Genomic DNA, 21,309 nt, shown 5'->3' with positions numbered 1-21,309 from the left:
AGCTTCTACGCACACTTGCTGAGTCAGGCTCAAGAAGCCAGCTATTGGTATTTTAAATCAACATTAGAATCAAGAATCTACAGAAATGTCAAACACTGAATGAGGTTATTAATTGCAGATACAACAAAAACACATTCATTTTGCAGCTACCTGTACTGTAAAGTTGTACAGTTTTATTTTTATTACAGTAACAGATTGCAGTAACAAATAGACAAATCAGTGGTCAAGTATTTCTCAGTTTCAACACATACTGTAGCACCCAGCTGGCCAGAGCTATTCACCCCTCCTCACAGACAGTGTTGCTGTCCGCTGGGCAATTCTGACCTCCGCCCTTCGCCCAAAACAAAAAATCAGAGATCTCTAGGGAGGGGATTCAGTAGGGTTTGCGTGTCTGTGTGTGTTTCATGAGAGGACACACACACGCGGACACACATCTCCACCCTGCAGCCTGTCATTGTTATTTCACTTCGGCAGCGTCACTCAGGAAAGAGGCGCCGGGGGATTGTGTTTGTTTCAGCGAGGGTGTGTTTGACATCTGTGTGTATGTGTGTGTGCGTGCGTGTAATGACACAGTACAAGTTCAATACAGGGGCTTTCCTGTGTTCCTGTCACCCCGATACTAGGCTAAGGAGCGTGGGAAACACAGAGAGTGGTGTCAAACACACATAAAGCCACCTGCAGCCAAAATGACCATGTGTCAATCCAAAAAAATCACAGTACTTAGTAAATTAACAAGACATCTTCTACATGTCCATTTACAGGGCTTTATCAAGTCTTTAGACAATTCCTACGCCATTACAAGAGGAAAAATTAATTTACAGTTGAAACTCCCTTCCTGCATTTACACTACCTTATCACCAAAGCCCTGGGAAATGCAATTTCATGTCATCACATATCGAATTTGAACTGAAAAGTGTAAATGTGGTGGTGAGATGACAATAGATGACAGTAAAGTTTATTGTATCCTTGTATCCATGATGGAAAAATGTAATTAGCCAGAGAACAATCACTGACTGTTGTGCAGGAAGCAAAAGAGTTCTCTCACTTTTTCGGTATTGTCCTCCAGTTTTGAGTAACAGAGAATTACCTTTGACATATCAGTATGTCACCACTATCTAGTGTACGCATGTGATCCCACCCATCCATGTGAGATTACCAGCTTTTCAGAAATTATGCAAAATATGTGTGTCTTTTTAAATGTGTGCAGTGGATTTCCAGCATTTTCATGACCTACAGTATAGAGATAATTCTTTAGATTACACTATAAACTTGGACACCAGTAAATATTTGAGTTACTACAATAGGTTTTCTCATGACTTGTGATATCATGTACTGCACTGTGTGACTGCACTCTGCTGGTTTTTGGAAATCAGAAAGATATCCAACAGTGACCTCTGCTGTTTGTTACAAAAAGAGACACATTTTCTGAAAATGGTAACACTGAGTCTATCACTCAGGCCGTACTGTTCCCACAGCGCTCACTCTGGCCATGACCACTCCTGCCTGCAAAATCATTAAGGAGGAGTTGGTTGTTCTTTCTAAAGAGTCACAGGTCCTTCAGTGTATGCAGGAGATTACTACATGTGTTTTTTCAGTTTGTGCTTGCCAGTACACTCTTCTTTGCTCTGCTGAGGCATTCGATATTAGTCGTCAGCCTATTGAATAGGTGTTATCATCACCCATCTGTTCCAAATATATGGGCTAGTAGGGGCCGACTAAACCTACTAGTAGGATCAGGACGCCGTTAGCAACCATTTATTTCTAGAAGGCACAGAAGGCCTGTTATCAGGCATGTGCTGTCATGTGACTGTCAAGTTTTAGTCTGTAAAAAACAAAGAGAAAAAGGCTGACATTCCTTTTATTCTCAGTGGAAAATGCAAGACAGTTAGATAGGAGAGTTTCAGCATCAAAATGCATTTTGATAACATTTCTAGCAAGAAATAGGCCTATGCATTTTATTTTCATAATCTACATTCAGTGAATGTATATGATGTTTATTTTGTCAGTTACTACAAAGATTTTTTCAGGCTTTCTATTGTTTCTTTGGTGGTTGCTATGGACGCTGCCGTTGCTGAAACCACATAGTTGCATGTTGTGTGAATCATTGTCTATCATTGCCCCTATTAGCCCATATATGTGTGATGATAATGCCTGTTCAATAGGCTGATAACAGTCAAATTCAGTGGCTGAGGAGCCAGAGCCACAACTGGTGAAGCCAACAGGCTGAACATGCTGGTTAAGAGTGCTAGCTCTGTTGTGAGACTGAGCCTTAAAATGTATATTTTAAGTATAGGTTCACCTCACATGCCCCAATGTACATTGAAACCGCTTCTGTTTGCTGAAATCATTCATCCTCTTCGTGCTAGATCCCTTTTCACACAGTCTTTGTAGCACAAAAAGCTTCAATGAGTTGAATTAGTTTATACATGACTGTTCTTTCCTGCATTGCTATGCACATTTGTTACAACCTGTAGCAACTACAGTAGCACATTGACTATTATTACAGAGTTTCATGGACATAGATTAGACAGATAGACAGGCAGACAGGCAGGCAGGCAGACAGACAGACAGACAGATAGATAGATAGATGCTCTTCTGAGATAATGAGAGATAGAAGGAAGGGTGGAGAAAAGGACATTATGTAGGGTTGAATGGATGATTCCTGTCTTTCTAGAGCGTATTTAATCGTTTTAAATCTCACCCGCTCCTCACTGTGATCTTGAACATCAGACAAGATTGCCAGTCATGGTCAGAGTGCTGTGTGTGTGCTTGCGTGTAATGAAATAGTAAACATCACCACAACATATAGATAGATGTGTGTATGTGTGTGTGTGTGTGTGTGTGTGTGTGTGGAAGGGGAGGGGGGGGGGGTTGTGTCATTCGATTAAAACCATATATCTTGACTCCAGACCCACAGGCCTGCCTCAAAGAGCGCTGTTTCAGTGAGTTATGGGTGGATGTCTATAAGGCTGACCTACAGTAAAAAGCTTTCCATCAATAAAAGTATTTTGGCACAATCATAGTTGGAAATCAAAGAGCTTGCTATAATAATGCTGCTTTATGTTGCAGAAGGAAAGGAAGGGAGTAAGTGAAAATGAAACAGAGGAAAGAAGATTGAGTAGTTGGCTGTAAGGGAAATCGATGACACACAGGAAGTATTAAATTAACCTTGTTATTGCTTTGTCTTACAGATTATGCTGAAGAACTGCGATTCTACCTTATTCACATGACAGAGGTAAGAGAAAGGATTGTGTGTGTTTGAAAGAAAGAGAGAGAGAGACAGAGACAGAGAGAGAGAGACAGACTGAGAAGGAGGGCCTAATGTGAACGGCCTATTCCGTCTGTGAGCCGGAGGGGCAATTGACTCCAGTGGAAATCACATTACAGAGAAGACACAAGGATTAGCAGAAAGCTCTAATGAAAATGTCTTTCCTCTGTGTGTCTTTCTCAGATACGACTCCATCTCAGACTTGTCTCTAACACGAGCTCAACATGCATTTACATGCATATCACAACAGGAAATGCTGAAAACACACTATGAAGATTTTAAAATTAGGTTATCGTTGCACCATCAAGCTACTTTTTGGCTTACAACAATTAGTTCAGTGGTTCATTTTTCACTTTTTAGCATGAAAGTAGTTTATATATTTAACTATATAATAATCCTTGGTGTAAGTAAAGCTGTGGAATATCTGAATATGTGTAACATTGTACTATGCAGCGCATGTAGTAGTGTTCATTATAAAACAATATAAATGTGCTGAAATATGATGCATTTATATATTTAAATTGTGATTTGTTTTGCTGTTTCACTGTTATTATGAAAAACAATAATCCTTTCCTCCATCCACTGCAACACCTCTCAGGCTGTCATTTTAAGATAAAAGGGAAAGGTATGATTGTTAATATTTCATCGCTGTGTTCACCGATAATTCAAAACTGGGTAACTGAAGTGGCACTTTAAAGGCTAATGTTTTCCATTGTTTCAGCTGTATAAAAGATAAATGGCAACAATAGAATTCCAGTGGTCTGAAAAATGACCTTAGCAAAACCTTAAAAACAAATGCAGCAAAAAGGAAACATTATGACCTTTTCAATTACACGAATAACCGCATGTGTTCATGTGTTCTCTCAACACATCAAATCATAACCAGGGATGTGAATGTTTTACTTCAGTGCAGCTCGACATTTTCAGTTCAAATATTCATCAAGTTGGTGCGATGCTGCATCACTGTCTGGCTTCCCAGTAGTCATTACGATGCTTAGACAATAGTTTTTCAGATGAAAATTTCCAATCTGTTGCCTTAAAACAGAGCAGCGGGGGGAGAAGACAAAGAGCATAGAGAGAAAGCAGGCTGCTGGGAAGGAGGCAGAAACTGATAGATCTGATAGGATTTGATGGTTTTGGAGCCTGTTTGGCTGTTTTCCAATCTTGAAATTTTCTTTTGTCCTGGCAGCTCTGCTGTAGTTAATGAGCATATTTGCAGGTGGTGGTAGCAGGTTGTCCTCTCCCTTCTCTTCAGCTGCCCCTCCCTTTCCACTGCTGCTCTCCATGCCCATTTGATTGCGTTTTTTTTTTTTTTAACCAGGGAAGTGTGCAGGCAGAGGGAAATGAAAGTGCAGATTTCATCATCCTTTTAATGTTGCCATACGTTATGTTTTCATCACTTCTACTCATCGCTTTCTTCAACCTTCAAAAAACAACCTGACATCATATTTTCCTTTATGTTCTATGTCTGGAGTTCACCATCATCACTTCAGCCAGATTCTATATAAAACATGTCATCTGGCAGAGCATAAAATATGCTGCAATCTTCTCAAATTGCTAACATCAACATGCTGAAATAGTCAGATTTCAGATCCTTAGTTCTTGTACTAGCAAGGGTGTTGAGTCAGGTGGCACCATGATGAAGGGTTGGGGTTTGATAACATTTAATCATATCCCAAAATCCAGCATAAAATCTGGTTATACAGAGGAATTCAAATCCTTTCAAATATAATTATTTGATTTATTCAGTATAATTAGGTTTAGCTTTCAACATTTGCAAGTAACTTGATTTATGATAACTCAAAGATTCAATTGAGATTAGTGTTTTTTTTGGCTGAAAGGGCAGAAACACTACAGTTTAGAGTGGTAACCTATATTCAGCTACAACCTGAAAATGAGATGAGGAGTATAAACTATGAAATGTTGATGAAATATATTGAAATAGGAGATGTAGTGTACTTACACATAGCTTATTTTTCACAAGCTTCTTGTCATTTTTTATGGCATTAATGCTAATTGACGACGAGTTGATATAATTTGCTTTAGGAGATGTTTAGTTGCTGTTTTAACCAATGGGTGAGCACCAGCTCTACACTAATAAAACAAAGAGTGAGGATAGACTAAAGGTTCGACAAGATATTCGATAGCATCAAACTTTAGCAAATCTGGGTATTTTGATGACCGGAAACCTGATCCAAAATGGACCCAGCTATTGGAACCCAACCCTAGTGGAGGGGGTGGCTGGATCTTAAAATACAGGGAAGGAAGGAAACAGGATACAGAGTACAGGACACAGGATACCAAATGAAAATTTTAAAGCAGTATTAAATGAACTGTATGAACATTAAAAAACAATTCTTTAAATAGCAAACATATTCATGACGGATTTAACATCCACTGTATAAAAAATTGTTGTGAAATGACTTTTAAGAGGCTGTCACACCTCACTTTCATGTTGCATTCACATCAAGTATTCATAGATTTTTTTCAGTCTCTTTGCACTCAGGTGGAACTGAGAATAGACATTCATGCGCCGCCAAAGCTGCATCAAACACAGTTGGCAGCATTTGCGGGCTACAAGCCAGTAAAGGTCCCGTCCTTATTGCTGCACAAGCGACTCCCTCTGTTTTGTTATGGTTCCAGATCAGGGGGAGCTTGTGCAAACCCTTGTGTGTGCGTTACAGCCTCCTGATGAAAGTTGCGTGTATTTCTCTTCAGGTTCTTGCATGTATTTTGAACAAGATAAATGCCAGTCTAAAGCTAGCCCGAGCTAACAGGGAGTTAGCAGTGACACCTTGCTTTGATATTTGACAGTGCAAGCTATGACCATGAAACTGTCAGCTTAAATAATATATCTTCATTTCTTGCCCAAGCAGTGTCATATACTCTTTTTGGTCTTTTGGAAACCATTTTATACACGTAGAGCTTTTCAACACTCCCCACTTAAAAATATCACAGAAGTAGTTTAAAATGTACGCCAAAGGGGCTATTTTCTTCTGTTTTTCCATCCAGCTACTGTGACTTGTCTGCACTTCATTTTGGCTGCAACTGTCTGCTCATACCGTTAATCTTTTCACTGAGCAACGGCATAAACCTCAACTCGCACTGCCGCAGACACACACACATACTGTATATCGTCACTATTTTTCTGTGCTTTGAAATGTGCTGCACAACCTCATTAGCAGCTTATGAATCTTTTAAAGGGCCTTTTTTGAGATTCCAGACAGAATGAGAGGAAGGAAAAGGCTACAATATTATTCATTCTATCCAATTAGGCAACATATATAAATAGAAACTCTTACGTAAGACAGCATGAAAGAGGAAGAGAGAGAGTTTTGAGTGAGTTAAAAGCAGATTTTGAATTTTATATGACCCATTAAAAAATGTCTGCTGGAATGGCTGGATCAGGTCTTGGGTTGTGCAGTAGCCTTTGTTATCTTATCATTTTCATTCTTTCTCCAGTGTTGTATTGTTTATTTAAATGCACTTTTTACTGATTTAGATTTATATATATAATTCTTATTTTTGTTTTCTCTGCGAAGCTTTTGGTTCCTCATAGTTTAAAAGATGGCATATAAATGCTATATATCAACAATAAATCTCACATTTGCCGTTCACTCTCAGAAGTAGGGACCACAGACAATTTGACACTTTAACCTTGAGAAGAGTGATTGTTTTTTTTTTTTGGCAAAAGCCTTGCAAAGATCCTCCCAAAATACCAAATAAGTGCAGTATATTAATGTATAACGTGAATGTGGGAGACAGGCAAGAAAACAGACAGACAAACAGCAAAGACTGCATGTGTGTGTTTGTGTCCATTTAAGAATTACTTGGCTCTGCTTCCCCCGACTCCCCTGTCAGACTCATTCCTCCAGCCGTCCTGCCAGATGCCCCCACGCAATCACGCACACACAAAATGTACAGTCATCTATTATAGTTGATACACCTGTCAGCAGTTCATTTCATACCTCAGGGAGCAAACAGTAGCCACAATGAAACACTGCATACAATACAGTTCACTCTGACTGTTCCTGTCTTTCACATTCTGTAAGAGATACTGTAAGAACGGTACTTTTAGACTTGTATTCATAAGCCAGTTTCCTTTTATATGCTAAATAGTTTACGACATGCATCCTCTCCTCTCCTCTCTGTCCTACCCCATGTCGCTGAGGTACACTCATAGTCTGTGTGAGTAGTTGCTAAACTACTGTGGTGCTCAGTCTACAGAGTGGTTGACCTTCTGGTCCCGCTGGCAGAGCAAACTGGTGTGTGACGCAGACTGGTGTGAGGATAATATATCAAAAGAGACTGGGAGAGGAGCTCTTAAATAGCTAAAGAACTGAACTCCACTCATCAGAGAAGATGTAGACATGTTTTAAGTGTTTTTGAGTGACCGTGACCCGTGTTGCTGTGTTTGTGTATGTTTACTCAAAGGAAAGATGTGTGTACTGTGATAGACTCTAATTGAATTGCTCTTTCTGGCCTGTCTGTGCAAAGGTCACGCACACGCACAAGCACAGAGAAAGAGAGAAAGAGACACCTTGCTTTGTACATGTTTTTTAGTTAAACATTGCATTTGCCTGGCAGACTTAAACTGTTCCTGCCAACCAACAAAACAATCACAAACACACATAATGAAAGCTGAATGAACCAGTGTGATGAGGAGCGATGTTTTTGCTTGCTATTATTCTGTTTTTTTATTTTAGAGGTGGTCTATTCCAATTGATTCGACTCCAGTTCTATCTCTGGTTTGATAGCTTGTTTGGTTGTCTGTTTGAACAGCACGTTGTTAGGAGTGTGTCCATGCTCGTGATAGATATGTGAGTTCATATCTGACCTTAGACCGGCCTTGCATATCATTCCACTCTTTAAACATTCCATTCTCTCTCCACTACAGACTGTCCAATAAAGGAAGAAAATACCAGACACAGTTCTTCTATAAGTATCGTAGCATATGTCGGCTTACAAAAAAAAAAGTTGGGAAAGCCAGAGTTGCACACACATACAACATATACAGTATGTAATTAGATAAAACATTAACACATGCGCAGATGCATACACAGACATAAATCTTTGTAGACCAAAATTGGAAATTTGCACCAACTCACAAGGGACCGCACAACAACATATGTGGCTCCCACATACCGCTACGCACAACTTTTCCCAAATGACCCACTCATCATGCAGCAGACGTCCCCACTGGATTACCTCATTCAGTCCGTTTCATACAACATCAAATGTAAAGCCAAGGTAGGTTAGGCTCTCAAAACGACATCAGTTTATTCAGGTTTTTCAGTTTGTCCACTGTGTTTAACTTTCATTTTGAAGCAGAGAGCCACCTTGAAATGATCTCTTTGCACAGTGAATTTGTTTTACTTACTTCCAAAGAAATAACACTATGTAACAGTTTTTATTCCTTGGTAGTAAGTGTTATTTCCTAATTGCTTATGCCTCAAAAAGTATAGAATTATTACCTTCAAACTTTGCTTTTGTGACCTGGACAATTTGAAATGTAACTATTTCCAATGGCAAAATGGGAAAATTTGCACATCATTGTATCCAGTGACTCATATGTTGTTTTTTCTGACTTAATGTGAATGAAAATGTGCAAATTTGCCCATTTTCCCATTGGAAATAGTTACATTTCAAAATATCACTGTCTTGGTCACAAAAGCAAAGTGTGAAGGGTATCATAGCCATTTTTTCATACTTTTTAGGCATAAGCAATTAGGAAATAACACTTACTACTCAGGAACAAAAAATGAGTAAAAATTTATTACACAGTGTAAAAAAAGCTCGTCTCTCCTCTCCTGAAGCTATGAGCAGTTACACAGTTATTTCAATCTTCTCCTCCTCTTAGGCTCTCCATCTCTGGCACTGTCACAGTCCGCTCTCCTCCTTTTGTCTACTCCTGCCCTTCTCCTCGATAGCTGGAGGTCATCCTTTTTTAGCAGTTGCTCAAAACGGAACTGATAACCCAGATTTACACGTGAAACAAAAGGGGTGGGGTTGGGGGGGGGGTTTGCAATTGTGTCTCTGGAAAGTCAAGTGTGTGTCGTGTGTGTGTAAGTGTGTCAGTGACGCAGGAAGAGAGGCAGCAAGAAAGGGTTTGTGTAGGTAAACCAAAAACACAGAGAACAAGCAGAGACAGTGTATGAGATTATTGACCACTGGAGCACATCAGGGTTATCACCAAGTTATCAAGTCATCATGGGCAACTTGGCCGACCGGGTCGGGCCTAAAAGGCGATTCGTCAGGGAGGCGAACTCTCTTCAGCAGCACCTGCTGTCTGACAATGGAGACGTAAGTGCTACTGATTGATGGATCGGCTCAGAGTACATTTAAAGGTTTAGAGACAGAGACTTGTATTGTACTCACTGTGTAGCTCAACTGCACGAAATAGGAAGAACGGAAATAGTAGTGGCATTTTTTGTAAGAGAAGAAGTTTTATGGAAAAAAACATTGCAGTTATGGGAACAGTGTAGCTTATTATAAAGAAGACTTTATGGTTGTTTAATACTCTTTTTGACTTGTGAGTTATGCACATAATCGTTTGCATGAAGTTGGAGAACAATGAGCTCATTATATGGTGGCCTTAATAAATTTAGAGGTTATATGTTATTACAGTGCATGTTTGTGTTGGCTCAAGTAGAACAGCCATATAACTTTTGACTGTGTTGTAATTTTTCAGTGGGCTATGTGTGCTGAAGGGACAATGATGACTATAATTTTTAAATTTTTTTACATTATATTGTATATTACACTGTGCTGTTCCTGGTGTTATACTGTACCAAAACTTGCTGTATAATTGTGGTTCTGATAATGTATGCTGATGTGTGTGATGTTTCTACAAGTGAAAGCTGAGAATTCCATTAAGTGCATGGCCACTCATTTATTACTATTTCCCAGAAATCGCCACTGTAGCCATTAGTATCTAATTGGCACAATAGAGTCACTAATAGCCATGAAATGATGAATAATCTCCACTAACCGAAGCACAGCACCAACAATGACTAAAATTACTTACCTCATCTCAGCGTAGTCTGCATACATTTATAATACCAGATTTATACATTTGTCAGTTGTCATAAACAATTTAATTCTTAAGTCGTGCATGCAAATCATATTTCATGTGGAGTTTGCAGTTATTGGTTTTGAAATATTAATTATTTTGTGTACACTTGATGCAGCGTAGAGAGCATGATGATTGAAAGGAGATAAGAGGCAACAAATGCAGAGCGATAATGCCAAACTAGGTGAAATCACAGTGTGATGGTTTGCGTGTAGGCCGTGGAACAGCAAGGGAGCACTGTGATCAGGGTTACATAACACAGTGCTGCGCATACAAATAGTCTTTTTTGCAAGAGGTCAGATTGTTCTTGGTTTATTATGTGCAGGGTGACGTTCATGTGACGTTTGTGGACACAGTACATAATGGTACAATTTTGATTGGATTACTTTGCGTGAAGACTCACTGTTGTTGCTTTTTCCAGGTTTAAGAAGACATCTTAAATAGATCTTTGAGGATGTACACCTAGAGGTGCTTGTTTGCTACAGCTGTATGCATATATACAGTGCAGAATGCCTTTTGATGCACGTCTGTATTCATTTAAGTGTCTCTGTGATCTCAGGCACATCATGGACTGCATGACATACAGGCTGTCACTTGCAGTTTGAAGGCTGGATCTGAGTGATATGTACCCAGGGGCCCTTGTCAGCAAAATACCTTATGGTAGCAATCCATAACATAGCCATGGCAGGACCGGTCTCTCTGGGGTCTGATTGAACTGAGATATACCCTCTTCCCTCAAGATGAGCCTCAACTTAAAGTGTACTTTGCTTTTTCTCTGATTTAATATGCCAGCACAGTGGCTGGCACAGTGCAGTGACAGTGGCTATACATCTAAATATAATCACTTAAAGACCTCCATCTAAGCGATATGATTGCACTGAGATCTATAGCCACCAACAACTTACCAAGCAGCATTGATTTCAATGATGAAAGTGTTTTCCTAAGCTGTAGTAAACTATGGATAATCTCCCTGTTCCAATAGGTTCAAGGCAAAATCATCATCTGAATTATTCACTGACTTTAATGGGAAAGTGTGCAGAAGTGATTTCCAAAGGAATAATAACACTTTCAGGTATGCACTATATGTATGAAAAGTATTGAACTATAATTTAACAATAAAAGGTTTTCTTAGAAACTTTCACATGCTTGGCCATTACATTCATATGATGATCACTGATCTATTTATTGTACATATCATCAGCCAAATGTCAAAACAGTCACTTGAATGTAAAGCCTCAGGCTCAAGATGGTGCATTCATGCTTATGCAATGAAAACACAACTGATAGAATCATGTGAAAAGGCCAAAAAGGCAAATGATCAATGAACTCACTCATTGTGTAATGGTCATGAAGACAGAAAACACGCTAAACACTACCGTTGATTAAAAAAAAGAAGCAAAAACTGAAAGAGAAAACTTTTTAGAAACAGTACATGACGTCAGAAACCCTCCTGCAGGCCTTGTCATGTGCTTATCACCCTCCCCAGCGGCTATAGGAAGGGCCTCGGGTCAAGGGCTCCAGTTAACATGGTCTTTTCATGGCAGCTTTTTCTAGGCAAACCACAGAAGAGCTCTGAGCTGGAAGCCAGACAAACAAACTAGAAATAGATGAAAGAGTATGGGAAAGCCACTGGGTTGAGATTAGTTACATTCTATGCTGTCATTTTTGGGGGAATATGCATTTGCTTGTGTGTGGTGCTGGGAAGTTCAGATTGGGTAGGAGGTGCTGGAAGACCTGCATAACTGGGAATATTGTACAGGTGTTTTTATAGTATCCATCTCACCCATTGGCTTTTATAAAGAGTAATCCCAGGTTCAGGAACAAATTGATCATCCAACCTTTAGTGCTGTCATGAGGCAGTCAGGCATGCGAACTAGACTTGACCTCCATTACGTTACCCTGACCTCACCAGACCTTCTAATGTAGTCAGGATTTTTCATACCAGTAAACAAGAGAAATGTACATTGGAGAGCAAGAACAAGACTAAGAGTCTCCAGCCATGCTAGCAGCTCTCTGAGGCTGTACTTATAGGTATAGCGGTGCTTTGAGCTAAATGTTAATGTCAGCATGTCAACAACGACAATGCTAACATGCTGATGTTTAACAGGTGTAGTGTTTACCATGTCCATGTTCTTAATATAGCATGTTAGCATGCAGAAAGTACAGTAGAGGCTTAAGGGAAAGTAATTCATTTTGCAGGTATTAAGTTATAAACTAAAGTATTGGACAAATTAAAAGGTTAACCCAATGGTGGCGCTAGATGAAAAGTCAAGGAATCACCAAAGTTATTACAAGTCATCCTGAAAGGAACATTAATGTCTGTACCCAATTTCTTGACAATCCATCCAGTGGTTGTCAAGACATTTACCTGAAAACTAAAGAAATGTCAACCTCATGGTGGCGCTAGAGAATCACCAAAGTCAATAGGATTCATCCTCTGGGAACCATGAATGTCTGTACAAGATTTCTTGTCAATCCATCAAGTAGATTTTGTGATATCTCATTGAATAAGTGAAAACTTTGACCTGCTGGTGGTGCTACAAGAAAAGTCAGGGGATCACCAAAGTTAGTAGGATTCATCCTCTTGGGACCACGGATATCTGGACCAAATATCATGGCAATCCATCCAATAGTTGTTGAGATATGTCAGTCTGGACCAAAATGGTGGACTGACAACAGACAGATACAGTCATCCCTGGAACCATGTCACTAGTGTCAACGAAACGTAAGTAAAGGGAATTCAAAAAGGTTGCAGGAGTTAAATTGAGGAGATGATACGGAAAATAACAGGAAAAGAGATTGACATTAGCGAGGATATACTGTACCCAGAGTCAGCCAGCTGCTTAAGTATCATTAGCTCTTGTTTACACGTCACTTGAGTGGAAGCCATAAACCCATTAAATACTACGGTTACAAGGCCTAATGCTCAGCAGTGAAGCCCTATAACCCACTGCAGAAAAAAGGCAGAGAAGATTAAGGTTTTGTCAACAGGTTTTAGACAAAGTCATAATGGCTGTACTAGCATGCTCTATATTAAACAGGACTATGAGATAATAGGATGATGGCGTGCCGGAAGTTTTATCTGTAACTAGTTCATATGTGTTGGAATGACAAGTCACGATATCATGTTCAGCACCAGTGTAAGGGCTATGACTAATAGGGCATGATGCTGCTTAGTGTGACAGTGTATAGGGACTTGCCATGGAAAAAAACCTTTGATCTCTTAGGAGCATGGCATATACTTTACATTTTCTATCTCACCGTTCCTGCTGCTGTGGGTTTTCTGGCAAGTATCTTAGAATCTTTTGCATAAACAAAACATACACTACAGAATTAATTGTCATCATCAATATCCTGTAATAGAAAGGATGCAGTTGGTGGAATTATTTCTTCATTTAGACCTATTTTACTGCCTTATAGAGATTACCATTGTGTGATTGCCATGTGTTTTCATTTTAGTGCACTGATTAGCAGTGTGCTCCTTAGACTGAGCTTTACTCATTGGCTCTCTTTCTTCCTATATACATTTTAACTGTTTACATCTGCCTTAAAAAAAACTAAGGGCTTAGAGAATCTGGGGCTGAATGGCTAGCTGGGATGGTGGGAGCAAAAAAGTGCAGGCATTCCAGCAAATTATGATGACCTAAAAATGTCCCAAAAACATCTGAAAACATCCATGAAAATTTCCATGTTAAACCAATGGTTTCACGTTTCAGAAAATATGCTTTTTCACTTTCTTGCCAAGAGTTAGATGAGAAAATTGATAACAGTCACACACTATATCTGCATGCTAAATATGAAGCTACAGCCAGCAGTGAAAGATTTAGCATAGCACAGTCCAAAGGTGAATCAATCTGCCTCTCAGCACCTCTGAAACTTGGATATTAACACATTACATCTAGTTGGTTTACTCAATACAAAAACAAAGGTGACAAGTTGTGGTTTTACAGGGGCTTATGTACTGAAGTATTTCTTGGCTGGAAGTGGTGACTTCCTGGCGACTTCATGGTTTTGACTGCTTCAAGTCTAGGTGCTAATCTAAGCTATCTTCATATTTACTTCACAGACATGAGAGTAGTATCAATCTTCTCATCTAATGTTTGGCAAGAAAGGGACTTACAGTATATCCCAAAGTGTCCAACTATTCTTGTAAGCATTCATCACACATAGGTGATCTTTGCCACATGAAGGCAAAACATTACAATTAGGTCATTATTAGCAGGCAGTGTGAACAAAAATGATACCTGAATGTGCTTTACATACATAAACTGTCTCTGAAAGCATGATAACCTGTGATGATTAGGTGAGCTGTGTTGACAGCAGTCCAGTGACACGCTGAAAACTCATCTGCCAGATGGCTCAAGGGGAGGGCTTCAACCAGGGAGCACTTTAATCAATCTGATTAAGGGGAAATGCTGCCTGTATTTTTAGCAACTCCATGGCAGCCCAGTGGCCATTCATTGAATTTTGTTTCATTAGCTTTCATGTTTATCTCTTGGACGGGTGGATTTATAATCAGGGGTGAACTAAAGTAGGAGCATGAGTAAAGGAACCATTAGCTATTATAACTAATAAGGTTCTTAAGGTAATCATTTTATGAATAAGTTAAATAGACACTCTATTATCCCAATAATAAGGACCTCATTTATGACGTGACTGCTACTGAAACTGATAAATTACAATTTGTCTTGGAAAAGGGTAACTTATTGTTTCTGAGCCTGCAGTCTGGGTCACTGACCGGATGCTGTTTAGTGCCAAGAAACAACTTGACTTTAACATGAAAATCCCCAAGGACCTGCTTCCACAGAGGCAGGGAGATTCCAGTGAATTCCCTTCATACTCAAAACAGTCCAAATGTTAAAGACAATGTGGTCCCAAAGTGAAAATGATTGTATTCACTTGAATTCTAATTTTAAAGTCACTGGTGTTTTTGGTTTAAAAGAAAGACTGACTGTATGCATCACAGAAGTGAAGTTGCATTTCACTCTCGTTTAAACTAAGAGACAGCTGTTCTGCGAAATAAATTGCAGTGCCAATATTACAGAAAGCTCTAGCTGGCCGTCTAGACGTTTCCCGCCGAAAACATGTGGTCTGTGACCAGCTGTCAACAGTTCACTCATTTGCTGGCATGACTGATTATTTTAACTGATGTAATGCAATGACATGCAAGTTACTGTCAGGACAAATATCCCAGATACATGCAATAATGCACAGTTAAAGAGCACAGCACATACATGTGTATAATAGTAAACTAAAATAAACAAGACAAATGGAAATCGATAGCTAGGAGACATAAATCATCATTAGTATCCCCCTTGCAGAGCATGGCTCATTTTAAGATATGACGCAAAAGGAATGCACTACTGCATTACTCACAATAAGGGTGCGCTCAATATTATCCTTCATCTGTCATCATCTGTTATTCCTCCCTTTTCTCTCTTTACTCAGGACAGAATGTGCATAGCACTAAGTGGTTTACAGTGTAGTATGAATCACATGACTCATATTTACACACCAAAGACTGTGTAAACATACACAGTTCCTCTCTCTGACAGATTACGGATGTAAGCTCTCCTGCAGCTCTAAGAGTCCCAGCTGGTTGCCTTTTTGTTTTTACTTTTGAATCATTATATCTTGTAAATATGTAGTTAAGACTGCATTTATAGTAGGAGCTCAAACTGGTAGTGTGTGCAGATTTTAAAGCCGGGTGATTTTGTCTGTGTGCTTGTGTATGTTCGTATGGAGGCAGGTGCATTCATGCCTCTGGGACCTTGAACTACTCCATCGCAGATGTGTTTTTTCTAATGTAGGACAGTGGGGAGTTGCCTGGAACAACCTGTCCATATGAGGCAATGTTTTCTGGAGAGCCTGAGCCTTTGCATTATTTTTATAGTATTACTCATCCCAAATATTTCTTAACAAGGCTCAAATGATATGGGAGACAGAAAAACGGAGTACCTGACTACATAACACACTATCAGTTATCTGGAAATTCAAAATGTATAATCACAAAACGTCTTTGTGTAATTTTGAAGAATTTCAGATTGCACATTGCTCCACCTTAACTTGATGCATTCTTACAGGTAAATATTGTTGCTTTGCTGTCTCCAGGCAACCATGAAATCAACTGATGTCAATTACTTATATAGCTAATGCCATTAGCTAAGTAAAGAAGAAAAAACTAATTAATTTCAGTCTTGATAGTCCAAGCCCAGCGCTGTTTATTGATATTCTCTCCAACCAACCAACCAACATTGTGGCAGAAGAATCAATGTGATGCACCTTAATCACAATTAGAAACACTTCCTTTGCGATCACACAGTTTAATCCACAAAAATTTAAGCGTTAAGAGTTTTTCTGACCTTTCCAAACCTGCAGAATATCATATAATCCTTGTGACTGCTCAAAAATAACCTTAGATAGAATTATGAGATTTTCACCGACAGCAATATTATGAGAGTTTGTCCAGAGGCTTGTTGTTTACATTGAAGTCGGCATGCGTGTGTGTGTGTGTGCATGCGCTCCAAGTATTATGGCCACTGCTGCACTCTTCTAGACTTAGATTCAGTCCAAATGATGGATATCAAAGAACATCAACATTGATTTCTGTCCGCTCTGAAAAAGCTGCTATTTCATCATCTTGTGACGCAATTGAAAACAGTCAGACTCAATTTCATAAATGGTTTTGCTATCTAACCTGCTCCTTTTGCTTGTTTTTGTCTCATTATTTCTCCACTTTTGAGTTACAAAATGTGGCTATTTTTTTCTATCATACTGTACATTGTGTTTTCTTTTGTTGTCTTGACTGTTCCATGTTTTTTTTTCTATCTGTTAGTAACACATACATACTGTACATTTTATGCTGCATCAAAGCAAACAATCGGGACATTACTGCCATTACTGCAGGCTTTAAATGCCTTTTTACCCTGCATTATTATCACTGACAACGACAAGGCTTTGTGCAGCAAGATCCTACAACAGCAGCATCCCCATCTTCAACAGGACATTGAGTGACACTGAAAGAGACAGATAATGCAAGAGACAGCAACACAGCAGGGCATGCAAAAGCCCACGCAGCCAGGGAACAGGCAAATAAACTAGCATCGAGATTCACCACTGACCAGGGCAGCAAGCGTCAAGAAAAGCCCCAAGGACTTCAGTCAATCTCTGAAGACTTGCACAAAATGGAAAAATTCTACTTATAGCCTGACTTGTGCCCAAAAATGTCAAGACACAAATGTTTTTCCCTGACCCTGCTGGAAGCAGAACAGCTGAGGTAGATGGAAATGATCAAATTGGATAGAGAGGAAATTGAAAAACAAAAACCTGTACTTGAACACAATGGGGTCATTTAATGTTGGACTGGAATCAGAAACTGAAAAAATAATGGAGACTATTGTTCAACTGAATATACCTGAATGTAAGTTTTAAATAACTTACAGACACATTGTGTGCAATAGGGTAGACTGTGCATTACTAGCTTACCTTGCACATTCTCTTCCCCTCTCTATGCCATTCTCTCTCTCTCTCTCAAACACACACACACACACACATGCAAGCAGCGTAAAAAATAAAAATTATAGTGAAATAGTGCAACACTGCTCACTTTGCTGTATCCAAGGCTAAAGTTGGTGGTTTGCAGGTCAAGTCGGGTTCAGATGGTTGAGCGTATATTTTGCAGATTGGCTGTCATAAGGTGGGTGTGGGTATTAAAAAACCCTGACCCACACATCACTATACCTCAATGCTATAATGGCAAAGGTGGATAAGAAGAGCTGATGAGAGTGTGTATGTTTGAGTGCACAAATGACTGGATAGTGATTTGTTAGTACACTTAGAACCATATTGTTTCCATTAGGAATGTGATTAGGTGATTCTTTAATTTGGACTGTGACTGTGTGCATATATGCATGAGGAGATAAAATAAGGGGGTATTTATTATATCCAGTATTGCCACCAAAGTCCAAACAATGTTTTGTTGCTGCTGTAAAAAGTTAGAGGGGGCTAAAATCATGCCCATCAATTAGGGATGATTTATTTTTAAAAACAATTGCAGCAACAGATGTAAGATCTGATGTCACTGGAAAGAAACAACTTGCCTGCTATAAAATGAATATTTTAAAGTCCACTTTCTAAGGACACATTCAGTCCTTAGAACACTGCAGCACAGAAACAACTCCGGTGACGTTACTGGCACAAAATGTTCTCATCCTAGATATTACACTCCCATTAACTCCCTTCCTTAAACTTTTTGAGATGTCTGCTCAGAAGCTGTTTACAAATTAGGATTTGGAGCAAAAAATCAACATAAATGGGTTTTGAGTATTGTATCGAAGATCTGCGTTTTATCGAGAATACATTGCTGGAATCATAAACAAGAACAAATGGGGGCATTAAAGCATTATAGATTTAATCTGGACATCACTGAGATCAAACACAGATTCTGGATGACAACTGAAGGGGTATTTACATCCTTTACAGTGAACTCTTGTTTAACCATTTGTTGTCAAATGTTTATTTTCATGTATTTCCCAGCAGGACTATATTGATTTGTACTCTTTTTCGAGTACCATTTCGCCATTGGTAATCATTTTCCCAGCAGATCAGATTCTGCCATAGTGGATGATGGCTATTATCTAATTTCACTAATGCTAGCATTTTGCTCCCTAGAGCTGTACCACTTTACAGCCTGTGGTGTCATGAAAACAAAGTTCAAATAACAACTGAATGTGAGACGAAGTGCAAGAAGAAACATCTGAGATGAAACATACAGACAATGACAGCACATACTGTACCAGCAGGGTCAGAGTCATTTATGGATACTGTTCTTATTTTATTCTGCTGGACACACAAACACAACACACAACAGTATAACATCTGTGATACTTGTGATTGGTTAAGCACTTTTTCTAAGTTATTATCCTCTTTGAAAACTCCTGTTTTTGCATTTTTCATTCATTTTTTTTTACATTCTTGTAATCCTCTAATATGTTCTCCTGTGCCCTTGAACCCTATATCTATCCAAGGATCAGGGGCTTCTTCTTCTTCTGTAATTCTCTGAGAGTAAACATCTAATCTTTTTCCTCCACCCCTCTTGCTCCTCTCCCTCTTTCTCTCTCTCTCTCTCTCTCTCTCTCTCTCTCTCTGTGTGTGTCTCTAGACGTGTGACTGCCTGCTCAGCCTGGAAGCTTATTCAGCTGACCAGAAGCGCCGCGTGTGTCAGTGCCTGAAGGACAACATTGACAAGCAGCTCCAGCTTCACAGGAGGGAGCCCCCCGTTCAGCATTTTGAACAGGTATGGCATATGGACACACACACATCTAGAAGCATTTCCATTTTCATTTGAGGCCAAACATGAATCACTAAACAGATGAACACATGGGAATGCATATATTTGTGCATACCTTCATCACAGATGCCCCATGAACACCACACACTCCCAAACATACTCACATCAGAAATGTAAAACATTTTCCTGCAGCTCACACCAGCATCGTTATGATTTTACACTCAGCTTTTACATTTCTTTGGGCCAGTTTGCAACACTGTCTCTTACGTGGCTGTATTCGAATTGTTGTTCTGTTTTAGTGAAGTGTCAAATCAGTGCAATTTAAGCCCTGCTTGCTCTATTTAGTTATGCGAAAATATGATGTGATGTTTGCTAGCAAAAGTAAGATTTTTGTTACTGCACTGTGTCAGTCTAGGACAGCTGTGGTAAATTACATTTGTTGTGACCATTTGACACACCAACCACACTAGTCTTGACCACGTCTCCAGTACTGTGAGTGTCTGGTGTTTTCTCAATGTGCCACTTGACCCATGTGGTGATCACAGTGGTGATACGTAAACAACAACATATTGAAACAAAAAACTCAGATACCTTCTGTGTGATTTGAAGTTGGGAAACCAACCGCTCTGTCGTGTCTTTCTGTTTACATATTTGTGTTCCTGTTAAGCAGTACTAAGTAGTGAGCAGTTGTTGTTTGCAGCTACATTTTTCCTTGAAAATAAATGTAAGTTGAACTAGTGCTTTAGCATAAGATTATAATTTTGACTAAATAATTTAAAACTGCAATAACAGATTCTTTTGTCCACTTAGGGACAGCAGAAACAAGCTGTGAACACAACACTGACATACTGATATTGCAAATATGTTAGCAAACGGTTGATTATTAAGAAATCCAGCAGTTATGGAGTAACAATAGCATTCATGTGGATGTACTTGTTTTCACTTGATGAATGTAAATCCAATATTTATTCTCCTTTTAGCTCTGTTTTTGATCTCCATCAGCTTCTGAGGGAAATATCTGGCTCTTCAGCTGCTAAATGCTCCACTATGCTCACCTGCTATAGTCGCTAACTTTGCCTGTCTGCTGTTGAAAATTATGCTATGACAAGAAAATAAAGTTGAAAAAAAGAGCTGAAAGATGCTATAGGGGACCTGTTGGGTGATAAATCTCTGTGAGTTCCAGGAGTGACCCCTTTCACAGTACACACAGTCATTAGATCCATTTTTATTATAAAAATATTGATTAAAGCTGTTTTTAAGTTCCCTTTTAGAAATTCGACTCTGTTGACATTTTGGAAGCACTCAAATTAACCGAATCAAATTGAGTTGAGTCAAATCCAATTATACTGTATGTCAAATGAAGTTTTATGATTCACCCAATCTTTTCTGAAAGAATCAAAATCAAATTGAATCACTGTTGGACTAAGTTATTACACCTCTAATCTGCAGGTTGCTATTGAGGATGAACTGTAACTGATCTTTGCTCTTTGGGCTTCGACTGCCCTGATTAACAGAGAGGCTGCTGAGAAGCTGTGAATGAGATAACTGTGGCCCAATTTGGTGATTTCAAGCATTACCTAGAAAATCTACTCAAAGTGGGGTTTTTTTTGTCTTTTCTTGTCACGCTCTCTAATTGCTATTTGGAGACATTTTTGTGAAAGCTGTGTGAGTGAGTGGCAA

At 39.1% G+C, this 21,309-nt stretch overlaps 1 protein-coding gene across 6 annotated transcripts in view; it reads left to right on the top strand.

The window, feature by feature from the left end:
* rgs3a (regulator of G protein signaling 3a) overlaps positions 1-21,309 on the top strand; it is a 157,487-nt gene that overhangs the window by 76,656 nt on the left and 59,522 nt on the right. For 5 of the 6 annotated variants that reach the window (XM_067573934.1, XM_067573937.1, XM_067573935.1 and 2 more), the window contains 2 exons: positions 3,192-3,235; positions 19,501-19,635. In XM_067573934.1, the coding sequence (XP_067430035.1) occupies positions 3,192-3,235; positions 19,501-19,635 (179 nt within the window). Of the gene's footprint in view, positions 1-3,191; positions 3,236-9,341; positions 9,572-19,500; positions 19,636-21,309 lie in introns of those variants that run through there. The other variant, XM_067573939.1, reaches the window with a different exon arrangement.

Source organism: Thunnus thynnus, chromosome 19, assembly GCF_963924715.1.
Source record: "Thunnus thynnus chromosome 19, fThuThy2.1, whole genome shotgun sequence".
NCBI lineage: Eukaryota > Metazoa > Chordata > Actinopteri > Scombriformes > Scombridae > Thunnus > Thunnus thynnus.
This window is presented reverse-complemented; position numbering and strand designations above follow the sequence as displayed.